General features: G+C 39.2%; 1 protein-coding gene across 1 annotated transcript in view; it reads right to left on the bottom strand.

Annotated features, from left to right (window-relative positions):
• CAP2 (cyclase associated actin cytoskeleton regulatory protein 2) overlaps nucleotides 1-17,819 on the bottom strand; it is a 149,660-nt gene that overhangs the window by 118,200 nt on the left and 13,641 nt on the right. Inside the window, exons 2-3 of the mRNA XM_037147961.2 lie at nucleotides 10,120-10,241; nucleotides 2,300-2,400 (exon numbers count right to left, since the gene is read on the bottom strand). Of these exons, the coding sequence (XP_037003856.2) occupies nucleotides 2,300-2,400; nucleotides 10,120-10,240 (222 nt within the window). The 5' untranslated portion in view covers nucleotide 10,241. The remainder of the gene's footprint in view (nucleotides 1-2,299; nucleotides 2,401-10,119; nucleotides 10,242-17,819) is intronic.

Below are 17,819 nucleotides of genomic sequence, written 5' to 3'. Positions count from 1 at the left end.
TATAAATCAAGATATACTTTATTTATAATTTAACTTTGTTGTAAAAAGAATGCAAAGGAACTGCTTATCATGCAATTCAAGAGACTTAGTGTGCAAATTCTATATTTTAAAAAATTAAATATACTCATTTATAGCACCCATTATTCTCTAGGTAAAAACTATATAAAATGTTGTGAGATATTACTAATAAGAGTTATACTGTGTACCTCAGAAGCACAATGTGAACATTAATTAACAATAATAACAAAACAATTTCTGTCAATCATTAAAGAATCATTTTTAGTGTATTGGGGTATTATTCCACTTGGTATGTTAGCTGTCAGGTACAATTGTGCCTTGGAACATAAGAAGCTCAGCTACTATCTTACTGTATGCAAACAAGTATGTTAAGCTTAAGAACAGACCAGAGTAATTATAGAGCTTTGTGCTATATTTGAAGGAAGCATGTCATATTACACAGACTTTTCTAGAACTCATATATGTTAGAAATTCCTGTCTTTAGCCAATGGGTATTTCTTCTTTTTTATTTAAGATTTTACAATATTTATTTATTCTTAGGGAAAGGAGAAAGGAAGAAGAAAGAGGGAGAAAAACATCGATGTGGGAGAGAAATATTGACCAGTTGCTTCCCATACATGCCCCAACCTGACTGGGACTGAACCTGTAACCCAGGCAAGTGCCCTGACCAGGAATTGAACCAGCAACCTTTTGCCTTGTGGAACGATGACTAACCAACTGAACCACATTGGTCAGGGCATCAACAGGTATTTCAACAGGAATATTTAATAAAAATAGAAATGAAGAGAAGAATTTTCATTTTTCTCAGATGTGCTGAACAAATTTGTTGCAAATGTGATAAGATAAGCATCTGTTTAATTACAATCTAGGAATCTCTAGTAGAACCCGAGTCACCAAATCCCCTGGAAGACTGGTGTGGGGTGTTGAATATAATCCCTAATTGGGGAAGGAGAAAAGAGAGAATCCTTTTTTATGTTTTTTTAACCCCAAACCACAATTTTATTTAAGAATCAGATTTTATCTAAATCTATACTGAAAATGGTTTTGCCAGGATTGTCTCATTCCTGAGAAATCTGTAAACAGATGGATTTGAAATTCAATCCTCTGTGAGAAACAAGGGCAAATAAAAAAGAAGAAACTGGTGATAAGCTTCTAGGTTTTTAATTGGTTTTGGCTGTTAAATTAGATTTTTGCAAATGCATGCAAATAATGACTAGCCTTAGAGAAGATTTGAAACATTTAAAAATGTATACAAAGCATCTAAAACTGGAAAGCAGGCCTGGATATTATTACATCAGTCTACTAACCCAGAGATGATCAAATTCTATGACCTTGCCTTCCTCAAGATGTACTTTATAAAAAACAATTGCAGCAAAGTACAGATAGCACAAAATTTGCCATCTTAACCATTTTAAGTATACAGTTCATTAGTGTTAAGTATATTCACACTGTTGTGCAACAGATCTCCATATTTTTTTCCAAAGCTGGTTTGCATTGCAAAACTGAAACTCTATACCCACTTAAAAAGTTGACATTTCTCCCTTCCTCTGCCCCTGGCAGCCATCTTTCTACTTCCTGTTTTAACGAGTTCCATGTATGTGAGGTATCTTCACTACTCTAGATACTTTACATAGATGTAATCGTACGGTATTTGTCTTTTGTGACTGGCTAAGTTCACTCTGCATAATGCCCTCAAGGTTTATCCATGTTGTAGCAAGTGTCGGAATTTCCTTCCTTTTTATGGCTAAATAATACTCTCTTCTGTCACATACCACAATTGACTTATCCATTCATCCATCCACAGACACTTGGGTCATTTATTTATCTTTAGAGGGGAAGGGAAGGAGAGAGGGAGAGAAATATCAGTGTATGTTTGCCTCTCCTGTGTCCCCTGCTGGGAACTGGCCTGCAACCCACGCATGTGCCCTGACTGGGAATCAAACCATGATCCTTTGGTTCACAGGCCCGCACTCAATCCACTGAGCTACACCAGCCAGGGCTCACTTCAATTTTTGGCAATTGTGAATAATGCTGCTATTAGCATAGATGTTCAAATATCTCTTTGAGATCGTGATTTTAATTCTTTTGGGAGTATATCCAGAAGGGAATTGCTGGATTGTATGAATATTCTATCTCTGTTTTTGAGGAACCGCCATACTCTTTTCTATACTGACCGCACCATTTGACATTCCCACCCGCAGTGCAGAATGGTCCCAATGTCTCCTTATCCTTTGCTAGCCTTGTTCTCTTTCCACGGAGGACAGCAGAGGACAGTACTCACATGAGTCTCCACATCACCAGCAAGGATCTTACTCTTCATTAAAAACTCGGCCACCGTGTTGTTCATCAGTTTATCAAAGGCTTCCACTGAGGGTGCCACACCTTTGGAAGAAGAATATGTTGTCATTCCCTGGTAGTTTAATGAAGAGCTGGTACTTCTTTGCCATAGGTGATATGAAAGTTTAATATCATTTGTGACCTTTTCATTCTCTTCACCAAGTCATTTATTTCTTCAATCCATATTTATTAGACATGTCTCAATGGCTCAAGAAAACCATGTTTTCTTATTCTGAAGCCCCCTCAGTAAGCACTCCCACCTATGTAATTTTGCTAAATTCTCCCCCAAACTCATGGGGCAAGTTCCATATGTTGCCATGTATAATGTGCACTTTTTTGTCCATAGTTTTTAGGGAAAAAAGGATGCATATTATACATGGGTAGTACTAATTCTGTATCTATATAAATGTTTTTAAATTTTTTCATTTGTGCTTATGTGTTAAAAGTGTAACTCTGGAAAGCAATAATGATATCCACATGCAAAATAATGCCCTAAAATGCAATAACCAGTTTTGTCTCAAAATATAATTAAATTAAAAATTGAATTAAAAAATTAAAATGAAAGATTTTTTCCTGAAAGTTTGTGCCAAAAATGCGGGTGTGCTTTATACCCGGGAAACTACAGTAGCATCATCAGTTTTACTGATGAGGAAATGGAGATGTAAACAGAGCGTGTGACTTGACCATAGCCATATACCACGTAAGAGGCAGATCCAAAAAGAGGAACAAGCCTTATTAACCACAGCCAGAGTACTTTCTTCTGTACTGGCCAGACCAGGTGCTGTAACAACTGCAAACAGTTACCAATGCTACTCAAGACAATTAAAAGGTAATATGAACTCTGGACAAGAAAAGAAAGCTAATGTCACACATTTGGTCCCTTCTTCACTTCCAGAGGGAGGAGAGGTGGCAACGGTGGGCACAAAATGACTGCTGAACTACTGAGAAGTTTTGATCTGTCAAATTATTTTAAAAGTTGAAGTGACTACAGCTCAACCTGCTGTGCTCTGAATTTCTCTCCCTATGTTTTAATTCATAGGAAAAATATTCTAAGTCCTGAACATCCTTAATATTGAGAAAGGTAATATTGAGAAACTCAGCACTAGAGACTACTAAAATCCGAAACAAAAGCTAGACTTCCCTTTCTTATGTTTGATATTTGCTTGGTCACAAATATCCAAGCTCATAGGTCTATAAGATAAAGGTTTCCTTCCTTTTCCCTTTCTCCCAGTTGTCCATTTCCATAGGCCCAAAGGGTGATGGAAAGAGTTGTTTACAACTCTGCCTCCAGTCTAACTTCTAAGCAGGCTGATGAAGCTGAGTTATTGTAAAGATCAAAACATAGTCTGTACCAACTTCTAGACCATAAAAGCAGTGCACGTCCAAAGATTCCTTATGGACCCATTTAGAAATAGATGAACCTATTCGTTGCTGTGGAGGAGGCCTGAGAGGTAGGTGTCTGCTGAATATGAAAATAGTAGGAAGTTTCAGAAATGTGATGGAGGCCTCTGCGGGGAGATGGTACAATGATAAAAGGGAATATTTTCTGATCGTCTTCCATCACTCAGCTCTGCTCACACCTCTGCCAGGCAGCCTCTAATGACCTCTTTCTCTGCAGCCCACATCCTTTGAGCATCCCTCAGTCAAAGCATGTGTGGCCCTGTATGCTTTGTGGTCCACAGCAATGCATGGACACCAAAGATTCTCGAGGATTAGGACTGTGTATAATTCATCTTGGACTTCCTTGCACCTACAATGGTGTGTGTCACTTGACAGGCATGCAAAAATATTTCTTCCACTGTTGAGCCAGACTTACCTGATTGTCAGGGGAAAAATAAAGCATATCAAAACATATCATAACACCAGTATCATAAGAAGGCAGTTCTTTGATCTGTGCATAGGTGGATTGGTAATGACTGGATTCCTCCTAAAAGTTTCTTTTTAAATAAAAAATAATAACTTTTTAACTTTAGTTGTAACATCGTTGTAATTACCATGTTTATATTTAAGGTGAGAGGTTGTTGTTAAGGATTTTTTGAAAATGGAATTTAGAAAATTACCAAAGTTTACTAATTAAGAAGAAATGGGAGTGATGATTAGGATAAGGAAAATGTCTTAAGGATGGAAATCATTCAGTCATTTTACTAATTATCTTACCTACTAATAACCCTACTTTATTTCAAGTAAGATAATAAATTACTGGCTAAGTTGTTTTAAAAGACCAGACTTTAATAACTGGTTTGGAATGATTTGCTATATGAGAAAATATTTGCTTAAATACTTAAGTAATCTAATTATATATCTTCCAATTTCACTTAGCCTATTAATTTTCTCAGAATATTATTTAATAAAGAAAATAAAAATGCAGTCTAGTAGCTCTTTGAGTAAATGAAGTTCAAATTATGGAGGGTTTTCTTCATTACTTGACCACACTACACAGTGTGTTGGGAGTTGGATTTTAGCTTCATTTTACGTCTTCATGGGCTTTATAGTTGGGGTTGGCAAGCTCAGAGAAATGGCGTTTGTTCACCAGATGCCAAAGTAATAAGGAGACAGTTACTGAAGAGAATGTAAAAATATTTTCTTACAAATAAGGTTTACTGTATAGTTAACAAAAAGAGGCTTAAAAGGAAATCATAGATGTGTCTCAGTTGATGCAGAAACAACACAGGCCCCTGGCAGACTTCCTTTAAGTAACACCCGTTTCAATTCATTCAGAGCATTTTAATTTTCATTATGTTCAGGGGGAAAAAGCCAGCCAGTGCATTTGTGCTCATGCAGTAATTTTTGTCCCAGGGCATGTAATACAAGGCAGAGCTCCAAGTAAGCCTGCAATTCTAGAAGCACCAATGTGGATTTTGCCTGGTGAAAGCTTTGTTTGAAACCCCCTCTTCCACAAGGCTATTCTCAGTCTCCCAAAGCCTGACAGGATTCAAAATGTGTCATATAAGGAGGAGCCTTATGTGAGACAAGAATGGAGTTGCTAGATTAAGTACAGATAGCCCAGTTAAACTTGAATTTCAAATAAACAATGAATAAATCTTTAGAGTAAGTGTGCACCATGCAGTACATCCTGTGCAGTATTTGGAACATACTTATATCAGCCCCTGCCAAAAAGCAGCTTATTGGAAATTAAAATTTCACTGTATGGCCTGTATTTTTATTTGCAAAATCTTCAACCTTAAGAAAGAAGAAATTGAAAAAAATTACTGTAGATAACTTAGAGAGTTTGCGATACGTGGTACCATGTTAAAGAAATAGTTAACTTTCTATGTTTGCTCACATAGTTTTAAAATTTTTTTAAAGTGTGGTTTTAGCATGTCATTTTAAAGTATATTTTGTCGTTTATGCTATTACGGTTGTCCCAATTTTTTTCTTCCCTTTATCTTCCCTGCCCTGCACCGCCCCACTCCAGCCTTCCCCCCCCCCTTAATTCATGTTCATGGGTTGTACATACAAGTTTTTTGACTTCTCCATTTCCAATACTATTACCCTCCTCCTGTCTATTTTGCACAAACCAATTATGCTTCTTATTCCCTGTATTGTTTTCTCCCATTCTCTCTCTCCCTTTTCCCACTGATAACCCTCCTTGTGATCTCCATTTCTGTGATTGTCTTCCTGTTCCAATTGTTTGCTTAGTTTTTTTTTCTTTTGTTTTTTAGGTTCAGTTGTTGATACTTGTGATTTGTTGTCATTTGACTATTCATAGTTTTTATCATCTTCTTTTTCTTAGATAAGTCCCTTTAATATTTCATACAATAAGAGTTTGGTGATGATGAGCTCCTTTAACTTGACCTTAACTGAGAAGCACTTTATCTGCCCTTCCATTCTAAATGATAGCTTTGCTGGATAGAGAAATCCTGGATGTAGGTCCTTGCCTTTCCTGACTTGGAATACTTCTTTCCAGCCCCTTCTTGCCTGTAAGGTTTGTGTTAAGAAATCAGCTGTTAGTCTTTGAGAACTCTTTGTAGATAACTGTCTCCTTTCATCTTGTTGCTTTTAAGATTCTTTTTTTAAATTTATTTTATCATTTATTATTTAAAAAAATATATTTTATTAATTATGCCATTACAGTTGTTTTATTTCCCCCCTTCATTCCCCTCCACCCTGCACACCCCTTCCCCATCATCTCCCCCTTTAGTTTATGACCACGTGTCTCAAGTTCTTTAGATTCTATATTTCCCATACTATTCTTGCCCTCCCCCCTATCTATTTTCTACCTACCATTTATGCTACTTATTTTCTATACCTTCTCCTTCTCCCACTCCCCTGTTGCTAACCCTCCATGTGATCTTCATTTTTATGGTTCTGCTCCTGATCTAGCTGTCCTCTTAGTTTGCTTTTGTTTTAGGTGTGGTACTTAATAACTGAGAGTCTGCTGTCCTTTCACTGTTCATCTTTTTTATCTTCTTTTTCTTAGGTAAGTCCCTTTAACATTTCATATAATAAGGGCTTGGTGATGATGAACTCCTTCAATTTGATGTTATCTGAGAAGCACTGTATCTGTCCTTCCATTCTAAATGAAAGCTTTGCTGGATAGAGCAATCTTGGTTGTAGGTCTTTGGATTTCATGACTTGGAATAACTCTTTCCAGCCCCTTCTTGCCTGTAGTGTCTCTTTTGAGAAATCTGCTGACAGTCTGATAGGAACTTCTTTGTAGGTGACTGTCCCCTTATGCCTTGCTGCTTCTAGGATTCTCTCCTTCATTTTAATATTGGCTAATGTAATGATGATGTGCCTTGGTGTGTTCCTTCTTGGGTCCAACTTCTTTGGGACTCTCTGAGCTTCCTGGATTTCCTGGAAGTCTATTTCCTTTGCCAGATTGGGGAAATTCTCCTTTATTATTTGTTCAAATAAGTTTTCCATTGGTGGCTGTTCATTTCTGCCTTCTGGTATCCCTATAATTCAGATGTTGGAGCGTTTAAAGATGTCCTGGAGGTTCCTAAGTCTCTTCTCATTTTTTTGAATTCTTGTTTCTTCATATTTTCCTGTTTGGCCATTATTTTCTTCCTTCTGGTTCACTCCCTTGATCTGAGTCCCAGTTTTCTCTTCATCACTATTGGTTTCCTGTGCAAAGGTTTAATCTCCAAAATATACAAAGAACTTACACGACTCCACTCTAGGAAGACATTGAACCCAATTAAAAAATGGGAAAAGGACTTGAACAGACACTTCTCCAAGGAGGACATACAGAGGATCCAGAGACACATGAAAAGATGCTCAATATCACTAGCTATCAGAGAGATACAAATTAAAACCACAGTGAGACACCACCTCACACTGGTCAGAATGGCTATCATAAACAAAGCAACAAACAACCAGTGTTGGAGAGGTTGTGGAGAAAAGGGGACCTTAGTTCACTGTTGGTGGGATTGCAGACTGGTACAACCACTATGGAAAACAATATGGAATTTTCTCAGAAAACTAAAAATGGATCTGCCTTTTGACCCAGCAATTCTACTGCTTAGATTATATCCTAAGAACCCTGAAACACCAATCCAAAAGAACCTATGCACCCCAATGTTCATAGCAGCACAATTTACAATAGCCAAGTGTTGGGAACAACCTAGGTGCCCATCAATAAATAAGTGGATCAAAAAATGATGGTACATTTACACAGTGGAGTACTACACAGCAGAAAGAAAGAAGGAGCTCCTATCCTTTTCAACAGCATGGATGGAACTGGAGAGCATTATGCTGAGTGAAATAAGCCAGTCAGTGAAAGACAAATACCATATGATCTCACTTTTAACAGGAACCTAAATAACAAAACAAACAAGCAAGCAAAATATAACCAAAGACACTGATATACACAACAGGCTGACAGTGACCAGAGAGGAGAGGGGAGGGAATTCCAGGGGAATAGGGGAAGGGTTTACAGGAACTAGTGTAAAGGACACATGGACAAGAACTAAGAGGGGTAGAAATGGGAGGGCACGGGGGTGGTGGGCTGGGGCGGGAGTAAAAGACAGAAAACTGTACTTGAAGAACAATAAAAATAAAAATAAAATAAAATAAAGTTGTCCCAGAGGTTCCTCAGCCTCTCCTAATTTTTTTTTGAATTCTTGTTTCTTCATTTTGTTCCAGGATGTTTATTTCTTCTTTTTGTTCCAAATCATTGATTTGAGTTCCAGTTTCCTTCCAATCACTGTTGGCTCCCTGTGTATTTTCCTTTATTCCACTTTGTATACCCTTCAATTCTTCCTTCGTTTTGCGACTGAACTCAACCGTTTTTGTGAGCTTCCTGGTTGCCAATATTTTGAACTTTGATCGATTGGCTATCTCCTAATCACTTGGTTTTTTTTCTGGAGTTTTGATATGTTCTTTCATTTGGGCCATATTTCTTTGTCTCAGCACACCTGTTAAGTTGTAAGGGGTGGAGCCTTAGGTATTGACCAGGGTCAGGTAACCCACTTCACCAGGTCGGGTAACCCAGATATTCGTGGTGCTGTATGTGGGGGAGGGGTCAGAGAGGGAAAAATGTTGCTTGCTAGCTTTCTCAGCTCTCACCCCGCTTTCCATCACTTCCCTCAGTTCCCACAAGCAGATTGTGCCCTCTCAGGTGCTGATTCCTGAGTGGGTAGGCTTGTGTATATTCTAGAATCCCATGAGCCTCTCCAACGGACTCTCCTGTGAGACTGGGAGTTTCTACCACCACCACAACCATCACAGGTTTTTTTATAGCTAGAGTTTTTGAGGCTTTATTTCCATGCACTAGAATCCTGGTTGTGCAGTTTATCTTGCTCCCCAGTTGTTCCTTTGGGCTCATCTGAATGTGAATGTGGGAAATTTCATACACCAGCCACCTCCTTGCTGCGTGTCCTATCCCACTGGGCTTCCCATCTCTGCCCCTCCTACCAGTCTGGATGAAAGTTTCTTCTTTAACCCCTTGGCTGTCAGACTTCCATGCAATTTGATTTTCTGGCAGTTCCGGTTGTTTTTTTGTTTTTAATTGGTTGTTACCCTTCTTTTGGTTATGTGAGGAAGTAAAGTATTTCTACCTATGCCTCCCTCTTGGCTGGAAGAGCTAGCGTGTAATGTTAAAAGCATATTGGCCTGGCTGGTGTAGTGGGTTGAGTGCTGGCTGTGAACCAAAGAGTCACAGTTAGATTCCCAGTCAGGGCACATGCCTGGGTTGCAGCCCAGTCCCCAATGAGGGTGCGGGAGAGGCAACCACACATTGATCTTTCTCTCTTTCTCCTTCCCTTCCCCTCTCTCTGAAAATAAAAAAAAGAAGAAATAAAAAATTATTTAAAAGCACATTGGGTTGGGAATAGGCACAGCTAAAACAATGGGATGTAATCATGTAACAAGAAGGTCATATTGAATTCACACCAGGCTTGCTTCCTTTCAAACTGTAGTTCTTAAATTTAATGACTTGTTCTCTTTAAAATTGAAATCTACAGAATAATAAATCCTTCCAGTTTACATTCTAACTAAGAACATTAGTTTCTTTTTGATAGTTAGATAATATATTTAGTCACTGAGTGTGGAACAGCAGTATAAACACTAAAATGAAAGAGTAATGATATTTGGCACTTGGATTAAGCTCTTAACAAGCAGAATACTGGTAATTTTTGTGAATTTTTTTCCTTTCTCTTTTTCAGGGATTGCTTACATCTGGTTAATGTCATGGTCACATATAATGGAAGGAGTAGGGAGGTTGAAGAAAGTAGTTAAAAATATTTCTTAAGGACTAAATGATGGGTACAAAACTCAGTGACCCACGTAGAGACCAGTAATGGCAACGGTTTGAGGCCCTACCTCTGTGGACACCGTTAAGTTCCCCACAGTTCTCCGGAGGTCGGTGGGACACCTCAGACAGCAACTCCAGCCGGCTGACTGCCCGTTCCAGTCTTTCCACCAGCCCCTGCAGCTCCGCCATTCTAGAAGAAACACAGGAACAAACGGAGGCCGTGTGAGCGTCAGGCAGGATTCGCAAGCTGACACCATCCCACTTAGCAGAGACAAGAAGGGAAATAAAAATAACTGACAAGGTCTTTAATTACTTAGAGAGTATTTTCACATGACAGGAATACATGTGAGATGCAAAAGAATGTAAAACTTAGAAGGAAACCCCTCACAAATTTTATTGAGCTTATTTCTATTCAATTCAATGACTGTTATAAGCCCTATATGTAATATACAAACAGTCACTCTCTCTACACCATTATCAAGTGTTTCCTTGGGTACTTCTTTGAGCTATGATACAATCTATGTCTAGCGCTTACTTAGAAGCCCAGAAATATATGTTTCACAATTAATATTGCCAACTCTCATTGTTAAATAGTGGGAGCATATTTTAACCATTTTCAATAATTCTTTCTGCTAAAGTATAATTCTCTAGGGGACACTAAACCCATCGATTTCCCTTGGTTACTCAATGACTTTAAACCAATAGCCCAGTGCAGAACTGTGAGTGTGTGAAGCTGTGCATCATTTAGCAGGCCAACAGAGGAGTCACCTCCACAGCGGGCTGTCTTCTACTTACCATTACTTTGTTTTAGTGCTTGTTACTAAATTATTTTGAGTTGCAATTATTTTGAATGGTGGAGATTTTCATCTAAAACACTGAAGGGGGTTATTTCCCTTTGATGCTGGTTACTTTTAGACAAAATTCAGTTTTAGGTGGGGTGGTGTTTTGGAGACAGTGATCTTCAGTTACACAATACTCTTGATTGAGATAAACTGGCTTTGAAGCTGAATAAGGAATTGGGGGTAAAAGTGAAGCTGGGAATCTATCCAACTGCCCTGCTTCCCAACAGCATAGCTACACTGAGTGTGCACGTGATGAGTACCTGAAAATTGCTGGCCCTAGAATGTAATGTTATAAAGGTAACCTCTGAGGAGTGGAACCCAAGCTCATTTGGCCAGATTCATGAGATCCAGATGACAGGTACCATAACTCTGACCATATACCAGCCAATGTGATTTTGCTCTTGGCAAAATCAGGCTGCTGTCCCAGACAGAGTAAAACAGGCCTCACGGCAGTATCTGTGACTTCTCACGGTTAAGCGCTTCCTGCGAACATCATGCTGAGTCTCGAAGGACCAGCAGGCCCCTGTGTCAGAGACAATGCTGCCTCACAGCGTGGGCAAATTCTATTGCTTTAAGACATGTAATTATTTTCTATTTCTGCCAGGAACCAGGCAATGCACTTTTCTTTCGTATTTTGTAGTCTGTTAGTTTTGAGCTTAAATGTAATGATGACTTGCCACTGTCTTTTTTAAAAACCAGGTTATACTTATCAAAACACTTGGCTAGCTCTGTAATTCTGCATCTAAATGTCAGATGGTCATCAGATACAGATGGGGAAGGTTTGCTGTCTATTTTGGAAAGTCATCTCCTCTAAAAATGCCAGCAGCTACTCTTTCAAAATATGGGGCAGTGTTCTCTGCATGGCTGAAATAAGCATCTAATCCCAGTGGGATTCAAAATTAGAAGTTTCTCATCTATTCTTTTCTTCTTAACGTCAGAGTTTTTGCTTCCATTGCAAGTGAAAAAAAAAAAAGGAAGGAGAAAATTAATTGAATCCATTACGTAAGCTTGTAAGTGAACTGGGTATCCTGTAGGTGGGTGAAGGCCATTTGAGAAATGATAAAAGTCCCTCAAATCTTTTAATAGTTGCCCATCTGTTCACAGTTATCTATGTTCCCTGTTACTCAACTTGCCAAATGTTACCACCATAGACCAAGCCCATGCTAGAAAAAAAATGTGTTTGTTTTCTTAGCAAGCTCCCTATACCCCAACAGAAAAGCACCAAACACCCCCCCACCAGGGGCTCCAGAGCTGTTTCAGGAAGGCCTGTTACATTTCACACATAGGACTGCTGTCTCTGGCTGTGGCTTAATCAGCCTCCCAGACAAGGCCCTAACTGCACACTATCTAATAGTGCTTCATATGTTGAAAGACAGCAGGAGTCAGCCTATAAACTGCAGGGCTGGGCGGAGTGGTGTGGAATGCAGTCTAAAAGGGAATCAGATGTCACTTCATGTAAAATCACCATGAAATGAAGTCTTGCTGCATAGCCTCTTAAGAGGTCAAAATACAGTTCATGCAAAAAAACTGGAAAGATGCCTGTGGGTTAAAAATTTTAGAACAGTTTCTAGGAGGAATAGAAGAACAGATAAAAGAAAAAACACCAGGACATCAAAAACATACAAGTTAGTATTCCCAGTGAAAATGAAGGGGTCCAAGTCAGCTGTGCCCTCTTCTCCAATATATACACACCCAGGCACACACCCACACAGGTGTGCACACACACTTCTCCCTGCCTTGCACGCCTCACTGGGTCTGCTCATTGCCACCCGCACCCGGGGTCTGCCAACCGCTGCCTGCACCCCTGGGTCACCAGCCACCACTTTTTCCTGCCATGACCCCTCTCCACCGGCTGCCTACTCCGCCCCTCTTACCAGTTTGGATGAATGGTTGTCGCACTTCCGTACAGTTCAATTTTCTGTCTGTTCTGGTTGTGTATTTGTTTCTAATTCTTTTGTTGTTCTTAACTTTGGTTGTGTGAGGAGGCACAGTGTGTCTACCTACGCCTCCATCTTGGCTGGCAGTCCCCATTTTGTATTATTTTTTAAGTATTCTCCTTTCTTTATAATGGTATGTATAACTTATGCTTGTTTGTCATTTTTTTAAATTTGAATTTCTCCCTCGCTTTTCCTTTAAAGTTTGATTTTTATTTTTATCAAAGCCAAACATGAGCAGATGTAAAGAGTAGACAGTGTTTCAAGGCTTATGACAAAATACAACAGTCTCCTGAATGCTGCCTCCCATTCCTTGTCTTGAGAGTCAATATTTACAAGTATTCTAGGTGTTTATTTTAGTAACTGCTCCCTTGTCTCTAAATGATATGCTTATAGATCTATGTCTTGTTTGTTTTCTTTACTTTTACACATTATCCATTGAGTTCCCACCAAAAAAAGAGGGTTGACCTTTTTCTTGGCCTGCCCCCACCAGTGCATACATGCATATTTCCTTTCATCCCATCTCCCCAAGGTGTTACATCCCAATTTTTGTGTGACCAATGAGCAGTGTTAACAGAGTTATGACTATTCAATGCCAAACCATGACATGTACTAAGATTATTTTTCATATTTTGCACAACTTGTTTTCCTAGAGCCACGTTTTTCAGCTTCTCAGTTTTTCTACACACTTGAAAATTAATCATCTCCAAACTCTTGCCCCAGTTGTGGAAGACCCCTTTCAATGGGACCAAACACATCTGGAATTCTTAGGTATTTCTTCTCAGAGGTACCTCTTCTGCAGAATTACTCCAGCTGCGTGTCTGCTCTGTACATCTGCAGCACATCTGTAAACTGGTATCTGCCTTCACCTTCAGTGAAGGTGAAGAGAGGAGTGATCGTTCTAGGGATTTCTCTCCCCTGCCCCCTTATGTGGCATTACTTATTTTCTGGACTCTATCCTTCTCTTTTTTCAGTATATTTCCTTAATTGGAAAGAGCACTGTCTTCTGAAAAACGGTATATGAAAGGTCAAATATTTTGAGATCTTGCAAGCCCGAAAGGATCTTTATTTTGCTCTCACACTTGATTGGTGGTTTGGCTGAGTATAGAGTTCCAAGCCGGAAATTTTCCTCAGAATTTTAAAGGCATTGCTCCAATGTCTTCTAGCTCCCTAAGTTGCTGTTGAGAAGTCCAGGTCATTCTGATTCTTCATTCTAGGTGTGTAACCTGCATTTTCCTCCCTGGAGGAAGTTTTGGGATCTTCCCTTTGTCCCCAGTGTTTGGAACTTTCATGATGATATGCTTGTTGTTGAACAAACATAAATGATTTTCAAGAGGTATAGAACAAGTAGAAAAATGGGCGTTGCATATTGTATGTCTCTGGGTAAGTTTATAAACCAAATTTTTTGGTTTTTTTCAAATAATGAAGTTAGCATTCTAAAAATTTAAACAATTAAAACATCTCTCACACCAATTTCATATCATACACTGGAACAAGAATACAGACAGTATTTCAGAAGTATCTCTGAGAATAATAAAATATGTGGAAACATAATATAGAAAGGCAGCTATCATAATTAAGTTTATTTTTGTTTCATTGGTCCTTTTATAGAAACCATCCTCAAAGTACACATACTTGGTTCCTAACACTGTCCAATGTTGTGTATACTCTCCAATGTTATACCAATGGTACCACAACTACACTTAAAGCACTGAGAGAGAGAGAGCACATTTCCGTTTTTCTCATAGCAGCTTCTCACACTTTCAAACATTTTATAAGATCTCACTTTTTTGGACATCTTTAACTAGGGTGGTATAGAGGCTTTGAAATCACCAACTGGAAGACTTTGGGAAAAGAGCTTAATTGTGCTTTGTTTCAGTTGCTGCCTATACATAGGGTTGCTAGGAGTATGTGTGTGAATACACGCCAAGTCTGGCACATGATCAGTGACAAACTCACTAGCTACTGTTACCAAGACATCCCATCTCATTTTGTTTTCCATGGGCCTAGTTAGATCTACTATCTCAACTCTTCAGGAATTTTAATGTTCAGCAATCATCTAGAAGATCTGGCCAAGGGAAATAACTACCTGAAAATTTTAGATCAGTATAGTCATTATTATTATTTTCAATATTTCATTTCTTTAAAAGAGATTTTCTCAAATCTGTGTGTAATGGATACTATAAAATGAACGTTTTGCTAGGCAATTACTAGTTTTTTAGTCACATATTTTCCCCGTACACATTTTTATGATTTTTTTCTTTTAAATAGTTCTCTGTGAAGGACTATTCCTGTGCACTATCTCTGTGACTAAGCACCACAGAGACTAAGCACCATCTCTGTGGAATCTTTTTTGGGAAATAACAATCCTTTATCTCTCATATTTTTCACCCAAACTATCTTATGCTCAGTGGTAAGAGTTCTATTAAGGCCCCACCTACTCAGTCTAACAAGATATAAAAAGCAGCTTTCATAGTGGCTTCAAAAATTGGCATCCCATGGCCCACAATAAATGGTGATAAGCCCAGAATAATAGCCCGTTGGTCTGCATAGCATTCTTGGTATCTGTAAGACGTTTTGCCCAATTAAAATACCACCTTATCTTTTCTGCTAGTGCCTGCACACCTTGCCTCCCAAGGAGATTACTCCAGGCTCTTCATGGGCTGATACTCTTTGTATCTCCCACTGAGCCTGCATGATGCTGTGTACCTGGAGAATTCTATAAATACTTTTGATTGACTAATTAATTGGCTACCACTTGCTGTCTTTCCTTCACCTGCCCACATCCTGGCATAATCTCAGATCAGGCGGAAAGCCAGATTTTCATAGGAGAAATTTCCATTTGAAAGAAGACACTAGATTAGTTTTTCCCACTTAAAACCACAGTGGCTTCCTCCACACTCACTCTCTCTGAGGTGAGCCTTAGGCTTTTCCAAAGTTCCCCTTTACTTTTAGGATTTTAAAATTATTAAAACTACATACCATCTAAAGAGTTTTGTAAATTCCTCACAGCAAGTTCTTAAAGACAATTAAGGCAGAATGCCACTTTGGTAATATTTTAATGTTAATGAAACAGCTGGGTCTTCTGGGAGTCTGGGTTGCTAGTTTAAAGCTCTCCTAATAGGCCAAAGGTACACAAATAATAGTGGTGAGAGTTTCTCTTGTGATTCTGTAAGGGAGACCCAGGCCCAGGGGATTCTAATGATCAAGAGCTGAAGATTAACTAGGAAATAGAATTGCAGTGACAGTTAGGATACTGAAGACTTTTCAAACCTGTTGTCATAGTGAGGCTGGACAGCTGGCTTATAGGTGAGCTCTCTGAGAACAATGAAGTGGCAATAAACGACTTTCTCTATCATTCCACCCAAATTAAAAAATATTTGTTAAACCACTATCAAACCAGACTGTACTAGATTGTTAAATTCTCTTTCTCATGACTATATGAATTACCTTCTTTCCTTTCTTAGGAAACTACCAGTCACTGGGGGGAAGTGATCTTGTAATTCACTATTACTAATTGGAGTATTAATATGTATAGAAAAACCAACCATGGTATTTATGCACTCATTCAGTGACTGGTTCAATGAATATGCTTGTTTCATTCATTTAGTCCCCACGATCTGCTAAGTGCAACGCTCATATCTGGAAAATCAAGAGAGATTAAAATACATTTCCTGCCCAGTTGTAGAGGGAGGGGGCTGGAACAGACCCTGCTCAGTCAAGCCAAAGAGTTGTTGCACTAAGAGATACATTCGCGTTGCCAAGGTGCCCGCCTTCATATCTTTTTCTTGCTCTCCTACAGAGCCTTTCCAGAGCCAGCTTCTCACTGAACAGAGAAAAAAAGCTATTTTCTTGTTCTATTTCTATTTTCTTTTTATTGTGAAGAAGTTCCAAGAGTTGCTGAGCTTGGAAATGGTATAATCAGATTATAAGAGATCAGGAAGTTACAGAGGAAAACAGCACTTTAAATTTTTCACAAACTGGAGAGAACATATCTGAGAGCCTGATGAGCCAACTGATTCCTCTGAGGCCTCTCCTAATGTCCCACTGCAGAGAAAAAAGCAAATCTTCAGCTGGATTTTCAAAAGGACCTCACCCCCGCTCTCTCTACGTCACCATGCTCCTGAGGTCCAGTCAGAGAGACGGCTCACCTGCTCCCCTACATGCTGCCCAATCTCTCCTCTTTGCTGTGGTTCTGTTGTTTCCACTGTCTCAAGAGTCCTTCCTGGTACCGATGCACCCATTTTTCAAGCTCCAACTTCTCTGCGAGTCCCACAAATCAGAGGTAACTTCCCTTGACGTAGTAACTTCCTGGCATCTTTATCAAATCCAGAGTAGACTATAGAAGGTAAAATAAACAACCACATATAGACACAGTACAACCCTATGAATAGACACAAACAACCCAATTCCATGTGCCCTCTGGACTCTTGTGGTGCCACTCCTTAGAACCATCCCTGATCAGTCTTGTAACAGATATTTCTCCTCAAGGTTGTAATCTCTGAATATAGGAGGTTAGGTCTTACAACTTGAGGTAGTTGAAAAAAGCATTTTTTGGATTCAGAGAATCTTAACTTGAGACTCTGCCCCTTAATTGACAGCCAACATCACTGGGCAGATTACTTAACCTGGCTCAGTCTCAGTTTCTCACTTCCAAACCATAAATGCATTCCTTCTTGACTCACTGAGGAAATCATCTACGAATGTGGTTGGGTTATGTTCCGTGATGGTCGCTGGGGCTACACAAGTGGGTGAGACACAGACTCTGTCCTCAAGGCACCATGATCTCCTTGAGGAGAGGATAGTTTAGCTATTGGGGGTAGGCTAGAGAGCTAGGATACCAGGCCACAGGGAACTGGGTAATTTCAGCAGGAAAGAGTTCATTGGGAACTGAGACCTTGGGGAAGTCTAAGTACATATCATGAAGGCTGGCTCTGTGCCTTGACTTGGGGCAGTGGGACTGGGTATGGACAGAGCCATAAAAAATGGACT

The sequence above is a fragment of the Artibeus jamaicensis genome, unplaced genomic scaffold, assembly GCF_021234435.1.
Source record: "Artibeus jamaicensis isolate MK-2021 breed Jamaican fruit bat unplaced genomic scaffold, CSHL_Jam_final contig_482, whole genome shotgun sequence".
Classification (NCBI taxonomy): Eukaryota; Metazoa; Chordata; class Mammalia; order Chiroptera; family Phyllostomidae; genus Artibeus; species Artibeus jamaicensis.
Note: the sequence above shows the minus strand (reverse complement) of the source record. Positions and strands in the feature narration are given on the sequence as shown.